Source organism: Akebia trifoliata, chromosome 2 (assembly GCF_017979445.1).
Source record: "Akebia trifoliata isolate Shusen 1 chromosome 2, ASM1797944v1, whole genome shotgun sequence".
Lineage (NCBI taxonomy): Eukaryota > Viridiplantae > Streptophyta > Magnoliopsida > Ranunculales > Lardizabalaceae > Akebia > Akebia trifoliata.
The window spans coordinates 4,717,367-4,738,651 of NC_141376.1; the positions used below are offsets into that span (position 1 = coordinate 4,717,367).

The window sequence follows — 21,285 nt, forward strand, 5'->3', positions numbered from 1 at the left end:
AATAATCGCTTGGTCGAGTAATTGTAGATTCGAAGGGTTTTTAAAGTTAATAATTTGACAGAGGCCATTGCATATGGTTGGATCAACGGGGGCCTTGGACCCTTTCCTGGATTTTTAGGCCGCTAAGGTACAATTCAGTGTCTCTGGACCAGGATCCCTATGCAAATCCCGATCTTCCACCAGTGCAAATGGTTATATCAATGAACCATTTAACATCTATCCTGTTTCAACATACTGCTCTGCACATATTAACTGGTATCTAACATCAAATGACTATAAATGCTGGGTTACCGACAATCTTTGTGTCAGTATGTACATATCCGTACTTGGGGGGGATACAATTCTATTGCTTTGGCATGTTTCGTTATTCTGTCTATGATTGTAACATTTGCTTTGGTGATCCTTCTGTGGTAAATCCTTGCCTAGTCATGACAGTGGTTGAAAGAGAAATCTTGGGTCTTGCAGAGTCGATTTATGTAACTAAAATGAGGAAGGTAGAGAGTTGGTTGGCTTCCTTGGGCCTGGATGGATTAATTAGGACCTTTATTTCTGGCCTTCACAGAAACCTTCTGCGAGCTTCCTAATAGTAGGCATGGTGTGATTAGAAAGAGGTGGGTGAAGTATGTACAGGGTTTCCCAATCTGGTTATGTGTAGAAAACTTAAACAAGCACAGGAAGACTAGAGCTTGTTGTCTAGGCTATTTTGGAATCCTTGATGAGCTTCCTCCTTGCAGAAGCTGTACATATGATTAGAGGAGGTTTCTCCATTGTAATGTTACATCCATTCAGAGGATAAACAGGATTACTTTTTTGTCATGGTACTAGGAAATAGAATCCTAGAATGGCACCTTACGTCTGTGCAAAGTGTAAAGGTATTCATATTACACATCTTACTAGAACTCCTTGTTTTTTTTTTTAAATTTATAAAAAGTGAGAAACATGATTCTGTGTGGCCTCAATCCTAGCCATTGCTTGAAGAAATCTAAAGCTTCCCTGCAATGTCCCCGTTCATGGCCAGTCCAACTATCAAGGATGTCCAAAGCAATCACGTTTTTCCTCCTTCCCATTGTATAGAAGATTTGTATACCCTTACCCTTGTCTCCACATTTAACCTTACATGTCTGTAAGTGCAGTTCCAAGAATCATAAATCCATTTTTCCTTATGTAACTGTGAATCCATCTTACCAACTCTAATGCAACCAAGACACAAGCAGTGAGGGTGTTCAGAAGAGTTACTTCACTGGGTCCAACTCCGGCTAATTGCATTCGGTGAAAGAGTGTCAAAGAACGACTGTAGTGGCCACATATCCATCGATCATGATTTTTCCAGGAAACCACACCTGTATCATGTGAAATCCTTTGCCCACATATTTATAAACCACCTCTCTGCTTCTTTGAACTTCTCCAAGTTGGCATACTGGCAAGTGTCGAATTCCAGGAGGCGAGGCTCCTCTCCTCTCCTGTCCAGGATCAAAATACCTCCTTGCTGACTCCAATTCCGAATGTCTGAAGTGCCCCATAATCATACTGCTCCATGACACCACATCCTTGATGGTTGAGGCGATTATTCTTTCCTCACAGATAGAGTACATGTTCAAGATAGTAGTTAGGAAAAAACAGATGCATGCAACCATGACCCATGGATCCTTTCCTCCCATTTGAGCTCGAGGCATGGAGAACAAATAGGGAGTGGGTTCTCCCTTTGTGTCGTCAAGGAACAATTTTGGGTTTTGTATTGAGAAAGAATAATGCTGTAGTGACCTCAAGATTGTATCTCATATCGTACATCCTGGCGTGAAAATGTGTAGGACCGTAGATGTTTGATGTTTTTCATCAAGACACAAGTCAAACAGCATCTATGATTCCTAAACCTTTTCATCATTCCTAAACTTTTTCACGTTAGGATGTGCAATATGAGGTACAATCTTGAGGTCACTCCAACACGACTCTTTGAGAAAAGAGTTAATAGGCGTAATCAAAGCTTTGAGAGGTAATGGAAAGGGCAGAGAATTCTATTAAGTTTGCTAAATTAATATGGGTATTGATCCATGGCAGTTCTGATCAAATGAGCATGGATTTGTTTCTACAGCAGAAACAGAGCATGTATAAACTCTTTTATCCATTTTTAACCGCTAAACTGTTGTACCAATTTTTTTCCCATCTTGAAAAACAAAAATGAAAGAAAAAATACTATAATAATAAAACGCCGCTGCCGGGGATCGAACCCGGGTCACCCGCGTGACAGGCGGGAATACTCACCACTATACTACAACGACTTAATTAAAGGAGGCATTTGAAAATATATATATAAAAAGTAAGTACAAAAAATCTATGGTACATAGAAGTGATAGAACTACCTTGTTTACTCATGTTATTATCGTATTTTAGTTTATTATTTATTAAAATATAAATAATAATATTAATTGTAAAGTTCTTGATCATGAGAATTTTTATTTGAAACCAACTTATAATTGTAAGATAGGATGCAGAAAATTAAAATGGAATCCTAATCTTTTAAGAGAGGTGGATACACGAGTCATATGGTTAGTTGCTATTAATAATTTGGTTGTTGTGTATTTTCCCACGTAAATATCGTTTATTTTATATATTGTTTTCTTATTTATTTCATCATACACATCACTAGATCTAACGATCCTCACTTACTTTATTCATTTTTATTAAAAACAAAAAACAACAAGATTTATTTATTTATTTTGCATTTGGATGTCACGAAGTAGGTAGCAGTTTAAGATTTATGTGATCGGAGACAAATTGGAAGTCCTTTTGCCAGCCAAAGCACTGGATCGACCATTATCTTCTCATTAGGAATCAGTTTCTCCCATTTGTACCCTTTTATCACACAAGTATTTCTAATCGAGCGAAATGCATCCCGGGACACATTTGACGAGAGTTGAATAAAATGCGGAAAAGAAATGAGAGAAACAGATTTTGGAGAGAATTGATTTGTGAGAATCAAAAGTATATTATTTCTTTCCTTCGTACCCTTTATATATACACACATTTACACACTGTTTTGTTAAGTCAAAACAGAATAACTAACCTTCTAACAATCTAACCAACTAACTAAAAAGACGTTATTACAGAACTGTTTACAAGTTAAACAAATTAACAGAAAACTTCTTGAAGCTTCCTAGCTGCGCAATCTTCCAGCTGTCCTCCAAATGTATTGTGTCCTCCAACTGTGACGCTTAGCTGGGTAATAACATTCGAGGGCCGCCTCCAAAAGGAACAAATGTATTAGGAGCAGGACCATTTCCTTCAAACCTTGAAAGATTGAATCTCTCTGGATCTTGGAAATAGTTTGGGTTCTTGTGGGTTGAAAATGGATTCCAATGTAACTGCGATTTTTTTTTTTTTTTTTTTTTTTTGAGTTTGAGTAAGAAATAGTTTAAATGTCACCAATGCTCTTGCTATGAAGCTGATGTGAAATTGATAAGTTGATGTTATTAGTTACATTCCAACCTTTTGAGATTGAAAATCCTGCATAGGTGAAGTCAGTTATGGCCTCTCTAAAGGATCCCTTGAAGAGGAGGAGTGAGTCGTAGTACCTCATTTACAACGTTCCAAGAGTATCTCATCTTTTGTATGTCCTCTCAATTAAGCAACTCTTCTGGTCCTTTAGACTTCGTGATCTCCATTTACTCTATTTCCATCAAATGTATCAATTATAACATCTCCATTAGAATTTAAATTATCCGCACAACGTAAAAAAACAATTAAGAGAAAATCATTTAAAGAGTGGTACAACTCTGCTTTCAGCTCATGGCTTATCTTTGAATCACTGTTATAAGAATTTTAAGGACAACATCGAATAATTAGTAACACCATGCAAGACATTCTTATTGGAGTCTAGAAATGCTTCTAAAAGCTGTGGGATATTTCATTAAATCAAAACTAAAAGCAAATTTTGATTGTGAAAAGTGAAAATGAGTTGAGGGAGCACTTTGGCCTAAAATCTTGTCGTTTTCGTCTTGTCTGACTTCTTACAAAATATGGGTTCAAAATCAGATTTTGGAGTTTTGGACTTCTGTTTTTGACTCCGTTTCAACTTATGGCACCTCGGCCCATTCCTATAGCAACATATGATGTCTTCATGGCACTTTTTGGTTGGAGATTAAACATATTGGGCTGCATGTCATGTAAAAACGGGAGTGTATCCTCTGTAGTTCAATATTCCTGAAGTTTCCTGTAGTGGCCTTAAACGGTTGAGAGAGTGCCCCTTTGCAAACACAACAAAAAATTTCCGTTGAAATTTAGAAGTTCACTGACGGTTCATTTTTAAGGCCACATATCAGACTTAAAAAGGATTTTTTCTTTAATTTTTTTTTTCAAATCTGATCTAAATCATGATCATGACATGGCTAAAGTGTTGGATTTTAATTTTCAACATGGACTCTTTACTATTAGAAGAGTACTACAGGAACTTCAAGAATGAAGTACTACAGACTATGGGTGCAACTTGGTCTGGTTCAAATCGAACCGAACTGAACAAATAGTTTAGGGGTGGTTTGCTTTGGTATATAACAAGTTGCGGTTTGATTCCAGATTACGAAAATTGAGAATCGATTGATTTGGTTCAGTAATTAATCAGTTCTCGAATCAAGCTCGTATACAACTGAATCAAACCGAGAACCGAACCCTTATGCAATAAATATATATATATAAAGATCTTTTAAAGATAAATTAATGACTTTTTATGAATAGATTAATGATTTATTGTATGAAAATTTATGTTTATTTGTTCATTAAAAAATGTTACAATTTATAAAATATTGGCAACTCATAGAATTGAACCAAATCGAACCAAACCTACTTTAATTCAGTTTGGGTTGGTTTGGTTCCAATGGAATTTGGTTCGGTTCTAGCTCTTATTTAGTGGAACCGACTAATGTCGGTTCGATTACAATTTGACTTCAAATCAAACGAAGTTGCACCCTTATTACAGAAGATCTCTTCCCGTGGAAAATGGCTTTGTTAGGAGCTCGAGGTGTTTTAAACTCCAACCAAAACGTGTCTTTTTAGACACTGTTCCCCTTCCCAAGGAAAGGGACACCTTACCTGATCCTGATTCCAAAAAATAAAAATAAAAAATTCCTAATCATCTTCCCTCGTGACTTATGAGTTAAAACTTTGTACTATTATATCCTTTCCTGTTCTGTTCTTCCTTCTAACTTAATATATAGTTGAAGAAAGTATAAAATGAAGATAATAGAGAAATGTCAGAATGCTTTACCCCTTAGGACCTCATTATAGACATTGGGGAGTTCAGCAAGGTACATCATGATGAAAGTTAGAGTGGTGCGTGCGTCGAAGCTGGCGAGAATCATTATAGTCATCGCACTAGCAATGTCATTTTCATTCATGAACTTGCCATGTTTTTGGTTAATATTTGGGATACCTCCTTGGAGATACCATGTGTAATCCAAAAGAAAGGGTTCTATCAAAATTTTGAAGCAGGATGGGCGCTTCTAAGTTTTTTCCTCTCCAAAACATGGTAAGTGAGATCTTTAAAAAAGTGGTGAGTTACTTGTGTTTTATCAAATTTTCGACTATTTTTTTGAGAATATTAACTAATTTTTATTCATTTTGGCTAAAAAACCCCTAACAATTAGTAAGTTCAAATATTATATGGGAGCATTTTTGAGAGAAAAGTTTGGTTTCAACTTTCAACCGTCGTTTACTTTGTCTTTGTTATTTATTTATTACAATAGTAAAGATTGGAATTTGAATTTTCGTAGTTGTTTATTAGCGAGGGATTTCAAAAGTAAATTTATCATAAAAATAATTTTTAAGAAGGGTTTGGATAATTTGGCCCAAGTCGGCCTCCTTTGTGCATATCATGGCATTCTTTCAAGTCCAATAATTCCTGGGCCCACCCTTCATTGGACCCCATCATCATCCTCAAAATCTTTGTACCAAAAATAGCTATGGTAAGTGTTATATATGGCAATGGTTGAAATATTGTTTTTGACTCATCTGATAAAGCCAATTACAACCCCAGAGAGACAGAATAGGTTGAAGATTCTAACAGACTTAAAAGGATTAAGATAGTAAAAAAAAAATATTAAATTAACTTTAATTTTCAAAATAATAATAATAATAATAATAATAATAATCTAACTTTGAAAATTAAAAAAAAATTAAATGGGGAAAAGACCTATTTTAGCCGACCCCAAATCTTTGGGATACCATGGTTCCACAACTTATGTGAAAATAAAATAAGTAAACAAAGAAAACACTTGCCTTGATCCATGGTTGAGTATATTATTCATAAGTTGGGCTGTCAATGGGCAGGTACAGGCTGGGTTTGGTTGAGCCCTACTCTGACCCTAAAGAGGTGGGCTATACCTCAGACCAGCCTCATAATCTTATCGGGCATAAGTATGTTATGCACAAGCCCGGTCCTTATGTCTCTAGGCCGGGCTCAGGTTGACTTTTTATTCTTTTAAAAATTAAATTCATATATTTTTTAGAATCATTTGAAGTTGTTGGATATTATTTTTCATCAAAATAAGAGTCCAATGAGACATGATTAGAGATAAAAATGAACTTATTATTTATGATTTGTTTTAGCTATATTTTATTATAAAGTCATTATTCATTTTTTTTTTGTATAATATATACATAAAACATATAATGGACAGGGCCCAGCCAAGTTGGGCATTCTTAGGCTTGATTGTGAGCCCATCCCCACCTTGTGAGCTCACAATCAAGCCCTTTTGGGCGGACTAGGCCAGGCTAAAGGACAATGAGCAAAAATAACACACCCCTAATTGTCAGGATTCAAAATCCCCACGGAATATTATCCCTCACTCAAATAACAAAGCTCAACTCTCACTACTAGGAAACTATATATCCTTTAGATTCCACACAGAAATTGATCTAAGGATACTTAATTGTAACCAATGACTATTGGGTGTAGTGGCCACAGCTTTCCTCCAAAAATGGAGAGGTCTTTAGTTCAATCCCCTCGTTGGCTACTCATTGGGATTTATCTCAGCTTACTTGATATCTATGATTTGTGGGGCATTGCATGTACCGAGGGATTTGAGTGAGATATGATATTTTTAAAGGTCAGTTGTCTCACTCTTGTTAGTCAAGCGTACGGTTCTAGACACCCCCTCATTATAATGAAAAGGAAAAAGATACTTAATATATAACCTACAATGATTTTGAACTTGGTGTTCTTGCATTCCTTCTCTCATTCATGTACTTTGTTCCCACTCTGCCACTTGATTTAGTTGAGTGTTTCCTTTCAATGGCTATTTTAATTTTCAAAATAAAATAAATTAATAAATTGAACTAGGAAGCACAAGTTTAGATACTAGCGAGGTTACGCAAAAACCTCAATAAATGATTCATCATCGTCTCATACACTTGAAGAACAAATCAAATTAGCTTCTTTCATTCCTTGTACAAAGCACTAGGGATTTACAGGGTTTTTTTTTTGTTCCTTCTTCCAAGTTTAAGAGTCTAAGATGATGGGATTGGCAACCTCTGGTTTGTTAGCCTAAATTTATTGAGATTGGCTTGTGTAAGAGATCTCCTTGGATAATTGATGCCTCGTAATTTTGCATCTAGATTCTCTAACAGTGGATCACTTTAATTTCCTTGTATAATCTTTGTATCATCTAGGATGGGAGATCCTTCTAAATCCTTTTGTTTTGTTTTTTTTTTTTTTACTTCTAAATTTCTTCTGAAGTTGTGCCTAAACCCCCGAATTAGATGGATAATATTATTTTAATCAGATTTACAATAAGCTAATTTACAAAAACATGCACACAAAATTAATGTTGACATAATGTTGTCAACCATTGGATCAAATCTGTTGACTAGATATTTTTGAAATTAATGTTGACACAATATTGTCAACCATTGGATTAAATCTTTTTACATATTAAATTAATTATTAAGGTAGCTCAATACATGTTTATTTAATTTTCTTTTAAATTTAAAATGTGATGAGACAATTATTTTTCAAAAACTTTTTGTGGTAAAGTTACAGGCATTAAAAGGACATTCTAGAAAACAAGTAATGAAATAGAAAAATTGAAGGTACATGTAACTTATAATTGGAAATACCGAAAACTTTAGTAATTATTTGAGAATTTACCCTTTTATAACATATTAATTAATGAAGTTATATATTTCATCTGAAACAAAATGAAAGAAACACCAAAGTCATCTTCAATGTTTCTTAGAAATAAATTTTTTTTTTAAACCTAAGAAAAGAAACACTGAAAAAAAAAAAAAAGAGAGGGAACAAGAAAAATAATGAGAGGTAGAGGAAATAAGAAAAAGAAATGTAAAATGAATTTGATTTAAGAAATTCATACTAGATTTCAAAATAAATAATTTTCTTAAATAAATAAAATAAGACATCCAGTAAAAAAAAATCCTAGATTTTTAAAATTTTTCATGAATGAAAATCCTCTCTCTCTCTCTCACACCCACACCACACCGCTCACAATAGTGTATTTGGAGATAGAAAAAAGGTGACTTAGGATGTATTTGATTGCACTGAAAAACCTAAGGACTTGTTCAATTGCATGGAAAACTCTAAGGAAAATAATTTGTCGTGAAAAACTTAAATTTAATAATGTTTGAATGCAAAACAAATTTTAGAAAAAAAAAAAAAATACGTGAAAAATGATTTGTTGTACGCATGATATTTACCACTCGAGGCAGCAAATCTTTTTACCCTCCTCCCCCCTCCCTTAAGAAAATGATTTGCCACACGACATTAACATTTGGATCTCATATATACCCTCTCTTTTACTTTTAAACTTAATAAAATCTGAATTATTTTTGGTCAAAAATCAATAATCCCCTATAATGACCTTGGTTAGGTTTCAAAACTATAAAAATAGAGTCATGCTAGAGTGAGCTCAAGATTGTACCTCATATCTCACTTTCCTAATGTGGAAGTGTGTAAGAACCATAGATACTTTTCACTTGTATCCCAATGAAATCATCTATGATTCCTATACACTTCCACACAAGGAAAGTGAGAAATGAAGTACAATCTTGAGATCACTTCAACATTTAGGATAAAGAATATCCTTTTTTTACTATTTTTTTTTCAAACCCTTCAATCAATATTTTAAATTACCAACAAGCCCTTTGATACATATGCATAACACATGCGGCCTATTTTTACATTTTACTTTAAAAATAAAAATAGAAACATTTATCCACTAATTGGTAAGATTTCAAATCTTACTAAGTGTAGCCACCCTCTAGATTTGAAGAAAAAAATTAGATTAAAAATAAAAAGGCGTTAAAAAAAAATCTATTTTTTTCTTTACTTGATCCAAGGTTTGGAATTAAGATGGCTATTGAACTCTCTAATTTAATATTAAAATTATATAGGTGAAAAATAACCTTTTTTATTCTAAGCAAGTAGGGTTAGATTTATTTAATAAAAAAAAAAAAAAAAAAGAGGCTATCCCGCCCAATTTAAATGAAAAAGTACAAACATATTTTCTGAATTTGCCTGTACATTATTTCTTTGGCAAATGATTTGACAAGTAAAATTTTTTTTCCTGCAATTAAATATGTCCTTAAGTCGAAAAATATTTCTTTTTTCTTAGATTTTGGCTTATGTGACCTCGTGTGGGTGGAGGATTTCAATAATTATTCAACGATTTGAATTATGGACTTTGGTATTGACTATTCTTACACCAAAGATTTGATCACATCACCTTGTGGCATTAACAAATATGATCTAATGCCACGGGATTAAATATGAGAAAATTCTGTAAATATAAAAAAAAATTATTTTTCATCATTGAATTTTAATTTTAAATTTAGGTGTCTGATAATTGTTTATTTTCAACACGTTGACTCAAACTCGTAACTCATTTTTATTTTATTTTATATATATTATTATTATTTTAAATCTGAGTTTTTTCATGAAAATTGGCGTGGACCCAATGACCCTTCTTCAAGATTTGAAATCTTAAAATACAATTTCTAGGCAAAGGACGTAAAGAGATATGAGTCGTTCTACTAGCGTCCACCATTTCCTCTCTTGGCACTAATTTTATTTGTTTCACCCACATAATATTTTAGGAGTCTCTTTGCACCCATGTTACTCATTTCATTCACTTATTAAAATTCTAAAAAGTCATTGAACGAACTTCGATTGTCTTCTTCACCCTCTTTCTCTCATCTCCTTTTAAGTTTTGTGAGAATTAAAATTAATGGAGATTATTTTAAAGGTGGTTTTTTTTTTTTTTCTTCAAATTATCTTATTTTCTTGAAAATTTCCCTCTCTCTCTCTCTCTCTCTCTCTCTCTCTCTCTCTCTCTCTCTCTCTATATATATATATATATAAAGATAATAGCTCTTTAATCATTGAACTATTGTATTTAATCATAGAACTATTAAAACCTCTAAAATGAAGATAATAGCTCGAAGAACTCAAAGATTTTTGAAAGATTTTGTTCGTTAGATTCAAACAAAACTTGTTTTAGTTGATTTGATAGATACTTATTGAATATTACAAAATCAATTCTATATGAACTGGCATATAGAACATAAAGATTTACACATAAAATTATGTTGGGTAGGTAGTTACCGTAAATTACAAAATAGATTTGATAAGTACTTACCTAAAAAAGACTTTCTTGAGTAAATCTTTGTGTTTGGTATGATATCAAATCTTTATGCATTTCAAAAATGATTTGGTACTAACATATCAAAAAAAAAAAAAAAAATTCATATAAATTTTCTCATATGAGTAATTTCAACTCGATTGATTTTTGAAGTGTTAGAATAAAAAGAATAGGGTGAAACAAGTGGAAGCGTGTTGAGAAAATTCAGTTTCCTTGAATCTTATTCATCTAAATGCAAAGATTTCCCATGATTTATAGGAAATTTAAAAGCTTTCTTAACTCTCTCTTCATCTACAATGAAATCCCTTTCGAGCGCACTCATAACTAACGTAGGATCCCAATTAACAAGTTCCAATATTCTCTTACCATCATCTTCAACTACAATCCTGAAATAATTGAGATATTTGGAAACCCTATCTCTGAAATCTTCCGGAATCCCAAATAAAAGCCTACAACGATAAATCTTGTTGAAAGGAATCCGTTTCTTCGCAGACATCATGAGTAACTTACGAACTTTAGTAACGAACTTCAGTAACCCTATCTTTCTCCATAGAATCCATAATCGATTTCTCCTCTTCAAACAAATCCTTCATGAAGTTAGTGAATCCGAACCACATTTTTCCATCTGTGTGACGAGAAGTCTGGAAGATCAACGGAGGATGTTCGATAGATCAAGAAACCTTTCGATAGACAGAGAGTTGAAGCGAGAAAGAGAGAGAGAGAGAGAGAGTTGGAGCGTGTGAGAGAGACAAAGTTATTTGTGTCTGTAGAGTGGAGAGAGAGAGAGAGAGAGGTAACAAAAGGCATTTACAATTTTACAAACCTAAGTTAACACGTTTCTATTAAATTGAACTCATCTACGCCTTATCCAACGGTCCCATTTCGTTTGTTAAAACGTATGATATTTAGCCTGACGCCGAACGCCTCTCATACATAAAACATGGACTATTTACTATCATGTTGGAGGATACTATGAATTAATTGAAGATATTATATTAGGAGATGAGTAGTTAATTGGGCTAGAATTCAACTCAATTAATTGGAAATCAAGACTCATACGAACACAACAATCGGAATCAGATAAAATAAATTGAAACCAAAACAGAAACACCAATAATGAATGATTAGGACTCCTAGAAGAGGGTGGGTACTCTATCCTACTATTAATAATCCCAACCACATCAATACAGTGGAGAATATCCATTAACAATGGAATGGACCACCAATACAGATGAAAAAAGACGATAATGAGATATAAATACATCATATGTGGAAATCAAGAAATTCAGTTTCAGTATCCAACTTGGCCAACACTGAAACCAGTTCAACCGAGTCTCAATTGAACTGTCCAAAATGTCCCCTCAACACTTTCATTACATTTTTATGATTTTTACCACTGAGACATAAAAATAACTCGAGTCAGTATTTCCTCAAACAAAGATAACTCCAAATAATACAAACGCCTTTGATCCAACACTCTAGACCCTGTTTCCATTCCAGAGGGGGAAAAATATTTGAGACCATAACTAATAATAAAATTAAAATGCAAATAACAGACCATGTGCAACATAGAGAAACTCCTTTCACAAGTGGCATTAATGAATTGAATAGTTATAACTTCCAAGAATAACAAAGATGATTGAAGGTTAGCATTCTCTTAATTTCCTTCTTAGCTTAATTGATAGAGTTCACAACAACAAAAGGTACTCAACATAACTGAAATGCTCTATTCATGCTTCTTAGAACAACAACATAAGATACGAGTCTCTCTTAATGTTGAAAAAAAAAAAAAAAAACTATCGATGAGGCAGGTATTGATTTAGAAAAGTGCAATAACTAACCACGCATGAAGAGGGTGTTGACTGATTTTAGACCATCACGAAAAAGAGGAGAAAACTCATACAGTAGAACAGGAATAATAACAAGAACAGGTATCAATTCTAAGGAATAATCTAAGCCAACCAAATCTGCATTAAGAAAATCATAAAGCTTACCTTTTGCACAATATAATTAAAGATAACAAGGGTTCAACATCATTTCACAGTCGTAAAAACAAACTCGAGGTGTTGTATCCCCCTGCAAGAACATGTATCAATTTTGTCCGTCGTTGTTGTTGAAGTCAATAGTGTTGCAGATGAAATCAAAGTCTGAGGTGAACTTCGCCAAAGTCTCCGTCTTCTTCGTCGCAATGGCTGGAACGATAATGAGTTGAGGAGAAAAGAGGAGAGAAGAGATGAGAGAAATCTGATCTGCATTTAGGGTTAGGGTTTGAGTTATAAAAGGCAAAACGAGGAGAAGCTGAAATATGATTTTTTTTTCGCCTAATTTGTGCCTGATCTGCGTCGTCGAGAGTGAACGTAGAGAGAGATAGAGATGGTTAGGGTTTGAGGAGAAAGAGATGAGAGATGAAAGAAGAGAAGAGAGAGATTTGATATGATTTAGTGATTGTTCGGGAAGGTGTTTATAATTTCTAAAAAGTTTAAGTGATTTAAATCACACGTGGGTTTAGAAATTCTCAATTCGATCTGCGCCGTTTAATCTATCGTGATCCAACGACCACGATATTTTGTATGGATGTTGGTCTCAGATTTTGTCTGCTGATCCCTTCCCTATATATATATATTTAAATAATGATTTTTCAAAATATGGGTTAGAGGTTTTGGATTGAGTTGGATTTTTTGCGAGGATGGTCATTATGATGAGAAGATCATCCTCACAAAAAATCAATTCAATCTGAAACTTCTAAATCCATCAAAAGTGATTTACAAATTATTGGCAAAAATTGATAGAAAATCGACGGTCCACATTCTAAATCATTTTTAATGGGGTTAGAAGTTTCAGATTGGACTGATTTTTTTTTCGGATGATCTTCCCATCATAGAGATCATTCTCACAAAAAATCTATTCAATCCGAAACTTCTAACCCATATTTTGAAAATTTATTATTATTACATTATTTTTACATGTGTCCCTTGATCCATTCCATATATATATATATGAGTAAGGATCCGTAGACATATAAAACTACTCATAAAATTATAATATTTTTGTCTTCTATGGGCAAAAAGGTTCGGAATGGGCTGATTTTTTGTGAGGATGATCTCTATGGTAAGGGGATCATCCTTACAAAAAATTAGCACATTCCAAAATTTTTAACCCCATTAAAAGTGGTTTACAAAAAATGGACTGACCAAAATTCTTTAACTTGTAAACATGGGGCTAGAAATTTCAGAATAGACTGATTTTTGACAAAGATGATCTCCTCACCATATAAATTATCCTCACAAAAAATCAGTCCATTCCAAATATTTTTGCCCATATAAGATAAAACACGTTGTAACTTTATGTGTATAGCCGTACTCGGAGAAATTTCCTCTATTGATGTTACTGCTGTCTGAAAAGGACATCAACTCTGTAAGAGCTGACAGAGAGTGATAAAAAATCATAAGTAATTGAAGGTTCGCTCAAGACGCCTTCAGTCTTTAAAACGCCGCACATGTAATTGAAGGTTCGTTCAAGGCGCCTTCAGTCTCTTCTCTTATCCGAAGAGGCGTAAACGAGGTAAAGCTTGAAGAAGTTGGAAGATTAGTCACTGGTGCTTCAAGTATCGAAATACGTTCTGGAAGAGAAGATGAGAGAATATGGACGGTTAGCAAGGATGGAAGATTCTCGGTACATTCATTCTACCAATCCTTGTGATAATGGGGATCCGAATTTCCCACATGTTTCTATTTGGGGTCCAAAAGTGCCAAGCAAAGTCGCTTTTTTCATTTGGACGATGGTTCTAGGAAGGATTCAAACGATGGATTTCCTGATGAGGCGTGGTTGGTACGGGGCGAGCTGTTGTGTGCTATGTATGGAAAATGGAGAATCGTCGGACCACCTTCTAATTCACTGCAAGTTCTCACATGACATTTGGGCTTATTTCCTTAGGCTATATGGGGTTTCAACATGTTTGCCACAAATCAGTCAATGACGTCTTCATTGGGTGGTCAACAATTGGTTACTCGTTTAGCGGCCCAAAGAGGATGTTGTGGAGTATTATACCTTTTGCAATTTGTTGGGGGTGTGGCTCGAAAGGAATAGGCGCATCTTAGAGGGAAAATGTAAAGACGGTTCAGACACGATTATGTATATTTTGGGTCTTATCTTTTGTTGGTCAAAGGTTTTTCAAGAGTTTAGGGGATTTTACTTCGAGGACTTTTTGTATAGGTGGGATGGAATTTATTGTTATATGCGTGAGTAGTCATACTTTGTAAGGCTATTTATCAAAAAAAAAAAAAAAAAAAAACGCTCAGCGTCCAAACAGTGTCTTATAAGGAGAGGCCCTTCAGTCTCTTATCGCAAAGCTCCTCGTCCAAACCGTGTCTTATAAGGAGAGGCCTTGAAAGGTGGAGTAATCATATCATAGGTAATTAACTGTGTGCGGCGGTTTAAAACAGACTATGGTAAGATAGTAGAGTTAAGCCCTATAAATAGTACTCCTCTTCATTGGAAAGCCACAACACAGATGAAGATATAAGCGTTTCAAGTGTTGTTGAAGATATCTCGGATCGATTGGATTGGATCCTATTACCTTAATATCTCGGATATTATCTTAATATTACCTTAATATCTGGAATCCATTGGATCGATTGCTCCTATTTCCTTCACAGATGGGAGGGCTATTCAGCAAGAAGACAGATGAATCACCTTCCTTTATCCAACTCAATAGAGATTTGGAGTACGGGACCGAGTTGAGCTCTTGTTGGCTCGACCCGGACTTGCGTGCTGTGGGTGTCGAGCTTCGATTCCTCTCGTTTGATTCTCTGAAAGAATTCACTGGAAGCCTACTCGAGATGAACCAGGAAGAAGTGAAGATCATCGTAGACTGCAAGAAAGATATCTGGAAGAACAAAGAACTCTTTGAGCTCGTGGACGAGTACTTCAAGAATAGTTTACAGACCTTAGATTTCTGTACTTCCCTAGAGAAATGCCTAAAGAAATCCCAAGACAGACAATTGATCTTCCATGCTGCGCTTCAACGGTTCAAAGAGGAAGATGGGGGAATGGATGGGCAGAAGTATTTGAGGACATTGGAGGAATTGAAGAATTTCAAGACGACTGGAGACCCGTTCACAAATGAGTTCTTCCAGACCTTCAGATCTGTTTATAAGCATCAGGTAATGATGCGAAACAAATTGCTACTTCGAAAGAGAAAACTTGATAAGAAGCTTAAATCCGTTAAGGCGTGGAGGAAGGTCTCGGGCATTATCTTTGCTGCAGCTTTTGCCGCTTTTCTGATATGCTCGGTGGTGATAGCGGCCGTAGCTGCCCCACCCGTTGCATCTGCTCTTGCAGCTGCAGCTTCGATTCCTCTAGGATCGATGGGCAAATGGGTTGACTCACTTTGGAAGAACTATGGCGATGCACTAAAAGGGCGGAAGAAGGTACTTAGCTCAATGCAAGGTGGCACTTACTTCGTGCTTAAAGACTTGGAAAACATCCGATTTCTTGTTGACCGATTAGAAATAGAGAATGAATACCTGCTGCAGACTGTTGATTTTGCCCTTAGAGAAGAGGCTGTGAAGTTCGGGATAGAGGAGATCAAGAAGAAGCTAGGAGTGTTTATGCAGAGCATCGATGATTTGAGTGAACACATTGACAAGTGTGGCCGCGATATAAGGAGGGCAAGGACAGTAGTCCTTGAGAGGATTATCAAGCTCCCTAACGAATGAAGAAGCTAACTCCAAAAAACTTTTCTATACTGGTATACTTATATGATATTCTCTATCAGTGTCTGTGTACATTTTATTCTTTGTTTCAAGATAGTGTCTATTTACAGTTAAGTAATTTTCTTGCTTCCCCTTGTGTAATTAGAATAAATAAATTAGAGTCAGCAACAATTTATCATTCATTAGTCAATAGATTATACATCCATGCTTGTTCTTTGACACATTTTGAATTTCTCTCTTTTTTAAAAATTTCCTTGGATTGTGGCTTACATGGCATGCGTTGAGGTGTGGGAGGAGGGTTTCAATCCTCCACCTTGTGTGCGTACAATCCGGTCTCTGTTTTTAGTAGGTACCAAATGTTGTTAGTTTCTTGATTTGAGTCTAGAAAATGTAATTTGCCAGTAATGTGAATGAATCCAATAGTTCTACTCTTGTTGTTAATGCCAAGTGACTCTTCATTGCATGCTTTTCCTAATGTTAAAATTGTTAAACGTGGACTTAAGAAATTAATTAAGGAGAAGAATGTTATCTTGGAAGCAATAAAAGTACATTTGCATTGTCCACAATTACATTTATAAGCCTGGAGAAAATTTAGAGTTCATGAAGGAGGCTGGTAGATGATGAGGAGGAAATTAATTCATATATTTCCGTTGGACATAGCATATACACGACAATGTCTCAATGGTGCACTGTAATGCTGGAAGCAACAACCTATTGTTCCTTACTCTGCCAGCACCCACTACATCAACAGCAGTCATGAAAGGTTGAAGTACCACTTTGGTGAGGAGGGAAAATTTGCGTGTGGTAATACCACAGACATGGGATCAAAACCCTGCCTTCACACTTTAAAAAAAGTCATGAAAGGAAAACTGTAGTACACTATCTATTGCTCTCATCCCTACAATCTACATTCACATAGGTGTTTAACTCAAGCGAGGATGATATACAACCCCTCTTACACACTTCAATCGTATTCCGTGAATTCTACTCACAAATGGGTAAAAATGTAAAATGTCTCTCTTCTCTGCGAATCATTTTTTGAACGATGGAATCAGCAAAAAAAGTTAAGTTAGTGAAGAAAATGAGCTTGAGATAGAGGTATCCTGATTATAATGAAGAATATTGTATGGTGAGTACAAACTACTTCTGTGATGTGTAGGACTAGTATCATATGCTGATGGTTAAGATACAGCCAGTTACGAACTAGCTTGTGCTGGTAAGTGGGAGAACAAATAGGCTCCCCATCAGTTGGACAAAGGTTTCGGTTGCTCAAGATGGGAAGCAACTTGTCAAGCCTTAGAAAATCTAGGTTGGTCCTCCAGGACATAAAACAATATTCCAATTAGAGTAGATTAGCTCTAATCCTAGTGAAATTATCCGAAATGTTCATAAGATAATTTCGAATTTAAGTTCAATAAAAAACCTAAGTAAATCTAGAAAGGTCATCAATATAGTAAACATTCACTAAGTAAACTGATTTTGCAAAACAATCCTAGCGTAAGATGATGATGAGGAAGCTTTTAGTAAAGTAATTCTTTACACGTGAGAAGTTTGTCTTACATAAAGAAGACTTGTAGATTTGCTGTGAATGATGCATAGACAAATGTGGAGAAGCTTGAATAGAAGCCATGCTTTCTACCATAGTGTTAAAATTAATCTAATTGTTTGGGTATGTCAAAATCAATGTCAAATGCACCTCTAGTTGTGTGTTTCATAGTTGGTCTATGGAAATCCTTTGTTTATAATTTCATGGGTTTTCATATATTTTAAGCTAGATTTACAATTACAAATTTGCAAATGTATCAGATTTACCGATCCACAATGCATCAACATGGGATTCATTTCTTATTTTTTGAACTTTAAGATGAAAAAAAGCTAAAGAATTGGGAGAACTCAAGTTTCCTTTCTTTTTACGCTAAACAGGACATATTTAACATTGTGCAACATTTTTGCTGTGAAAGATATATGATAAAATTTAAGTATTTACTGAAATGCTATTTTCTTTTGTAAGTGCAGGATATAAAAATCCCATAAACGATACTGATCAAACCCGAACGCATTGTAAATGAGCCCGAGTGCATTGTCATCGTTCCGAGTGCACACCCCACTCTTTAGGAAGACGTAGGAGAATGTCTGAGAATCAAACATATCAGAAACATGCTAAAATGGTTGCTGTCCATGTGGCAAAGGGACAGAGCCAAATCTCACTAAAATTGGAAGGCATGATCAATAAGGAAACTGCCAACCGCATGGGAGCCTGAATTAGCAGGAGGTAATTATAAAAAGTCTATAAAAACAAAGGTACGCATTCTACCCTAAATTTGCCCTGTTATTCTGTCCAACTGTTGACTGACTTGAGCATCAGAGTATATTCACAGGGCACTGCGGAGCATCCATAAGAGGCTACTCAAGTTCAAGACAGAAGGTTCTCAAGAAAAATACTCCTACAACTTTAGCGTCGTTTGTGGGATCCTTCTTCCCTCAAAAAGTTTTCACTGAAGAGCCTAACAAACTATCCTAAGACAGGAAGGAGAGGTAGACCACCAAAATTGTGGGCTATAGCAGCAACATCGGTCGCACCCCAATGAGAGCAGTAGCGAATAGAGGTAGGCCATCAAGATCATGGCACTCTTTCAGATCCAATTCCTGGCCCACTCTTCATTGGACCCGTTATCATCCTCAAACTCTTTGTACCAAAAATAGGTGTGGTAAGTGTTTTCTTGAACAAAGATTTACTGTTTTGAAATTTATGTGCTTAGCTGATGAACTAATGGCATGATGCCATGTGTATTAAATGAGTAACAGTGATTGGTTTGTGAAGAAATTTTCAGTGCAGTTTTAAGTGTCTTATTTTAATAATTTTCAATACACATGGCGTGATGCCATTGGTTCATCAGCTTAGCATGTAAATTTTGAAATAGTCAATCTCTGTTCTGTTTTCTTAGCCATTCGAAACCATTTTTCATCATAACATGCCCGTGGGGGGTTCTGAAGCCCAAGGTAAAACTGGCTCTGATCAAATGAGGTAGAAATCAGTGACAGCCTAGTCTACTCTTAACACCAGATTCTTCTCAAATCAATTTGATTAATGGATATCACCCATGCATGAGAGAGACAATTTTCTTAACAAACCCAACTTGAGTACCCCTAATTTCTGGACCCAAATTGCTGATCCTATCCTCTCAATTCTACTCTTTTGATGGTCGGGAATTACCCAAAGAATCGTGCTAGAATAACTTTGAAATGTACATCGTGGGGGACATTACATTTCTGATGTGGATGTGTGTCAGAATCATAGATGCTTTTCATCGAGATACGTCTGAGATATCTCGATGAAAGTATCTATGGTTCAGACCCACATCCACGTCATAAATGTCCCCAATGAGGTACATTTTAATGTTATTTCAGCATTGTCCTAACTAAAATAGCATAGATTTATTGGTTGTCATCCTTTATTAATAGTGTAATAAAGTATATAATGTAATATAAATATTCGGTGTATCTCATCACAAATTGTATGCAATTTGGGATTTATGGATGATTATGGTAGAGTCATAGAGATTAGGCCAAATATTGTGCAGGTCAGTGGTATCCATTAATATTTTCTAAATTAGGAAAGTCTTATGGTTAGGTATGATTCTCTATTACATCATATATTATATTGCATCAGTTCTCAATTATACTATTGTACCATTGAACCAATTGATTTTTATTTTTTATTTTTATGAATAGGCTGTTGGACCGGGCTCGGCTTGACTTTTGGTTCTATTAATAATCTAATTCATATATTTTTGAGAATCATTTGAAGTTGTTTAAGAATGTTTTTCATCAAAATAAGAGTCTAAGATCTATCCTAATTGAGATATGAGAAAATGAGCTTTATCTTCTGTTATAAAATCATAATACATTTATACATAATAGATTCATAAAAATAAAATAAAAACAATAACAGGTCGGATCAGGCTGGGTTGGGATAGGGAATTGTTAGGCCCCTAGTCAACTCGGAATTGAAGGATTGAAGAGTTTTGGGCCCAACCCCACCTTTGCAGGCTCAAGATCAAAGCTTTAACCCTTCATTTTTTTAGATGAGCTAGGTTGGTCTAGCTGGCCAATAGTCTCAACTAACACCTATAATTCTTACGAATTCAAATTCCTATGTGGATATTTTCTTATATCATCTCTTTTAGAGAAAAAGATGTTCTCAAGCTCTCCTCTAGAGACGAAGCAAGGTTCTTCAAGAGTGACTTAGACTCTAATTCAAAAGAAGATCAAGCCTAAAAATCCTTATTTGGAAGTTAAGAAATTGTTCTTGATCGATAAAACGTGGAACATGAAGAGAAGAATTTTACATAAATACTCTTTAGAAGATCAAGCACAACAAACCTACCATCAAAGTAGTTTTCTCAGTCGATCAAGCGTGAAGTCCGGAGAGAAGAAAGCTAGATATACATTATCATTATTTTTCTATTTTTTGATTATTAATTAGAGGTTAACATTCAATTGTTGAGTGTATTGAGATTTGTATCGTCATTATCATGAAAATCAATAAAATATTATCTTGTCTCATACATCTTGAGGTAGATCATGAAATTTGTTGGAAACACATGTATCCAGTGTCATTGGACCTAGAACCTAGTACAAAGGATTATGCCTATCAAGTTGAAGTACATCAGATAAATTTGAACTTGGTGTTCTTGTGGTCCTTCTCTCATTCATGTACTTGGTCCCGCTTCGCCTCTTGATTAAGTTGAGTATTTCCTTTGGCAATTTTCATCCTGAAAATAGAGTTAACTTATTAATTAGTAGAAAGAATGAAGGTATTGGTAAGATCTGGTTTAGATAATATTATTTGCAAAAATCTCCATATATGATTCATCATCCTCTCAATGACTTCAAAAGATCAAATCAAATTAGCTTCTTTCATTCCTTGT

General features: G+C 34.9%; 1 protein-coding gene, 1 non-coding gene and 1 pseudogene across 4 annotated transcripts; 1 reads left to right on the forward strand and 2 right to left on the reverse strand.

The window, feature by feature from the left end:
* Nucleotides 1-2,204: 2,204 nt before the first annotated feature.
* On the reverse strand, nt 2,205-2,276 carry TRNAD-GUC (transfer RNA aspartic acid (anticodon GUC)). The gene has a single exon. It is a non-coding gene; the product is annotated as a tRNA-Asp (tRNA).
* A 390-nt stretch (nt 2,277-2,666) lies between these two features.
* On the reverse strand, nt 2,667-3,599 carry LOC147408976 (beta-amyrin 28-monooxygenase-like; annotated as a pseudogene).
* An 11,545-nt stretch (nt 3,600-15,144) lies between these two features.
* LOC147408977 (UPF0496 protein 1-like) lies at nt 15,145-20,915 on the forward strand. Of its 3 annotated transcripts, none has more exons than XR_015172274.1 (3): nt 15,145-16,389; nt 18,371-18,655; nt 18,720-20,915. XR_015172274.1 is itself a non-coding variant. In XM_086424325.1 (2 exons), exon 1 carries the CDS (start codon nt 15,296-15,298, stop codon nt 16,355-16,357), a length of 1,062 nt encoding a protein of 353 aa, XP_086280451.1. In that variant the 5' UTR covers nt 15,145-15,295; the 3' UTR covers nt 16,358-16,389; nt 18,371-20,914. The 3 variants fall into 3 exon arrangements, 1 of the variants encoding a protein (XP_086280451.1); XR_015172272.1 differs by having other exon boundaries at nt 18,733-20,915; XM_086424325.1 differs by having other exon boundaries at nt 18,371-20,914.
* The last annotated feature ends 370 nt before the right edge of the window (nt 20,916-21,285 follow it).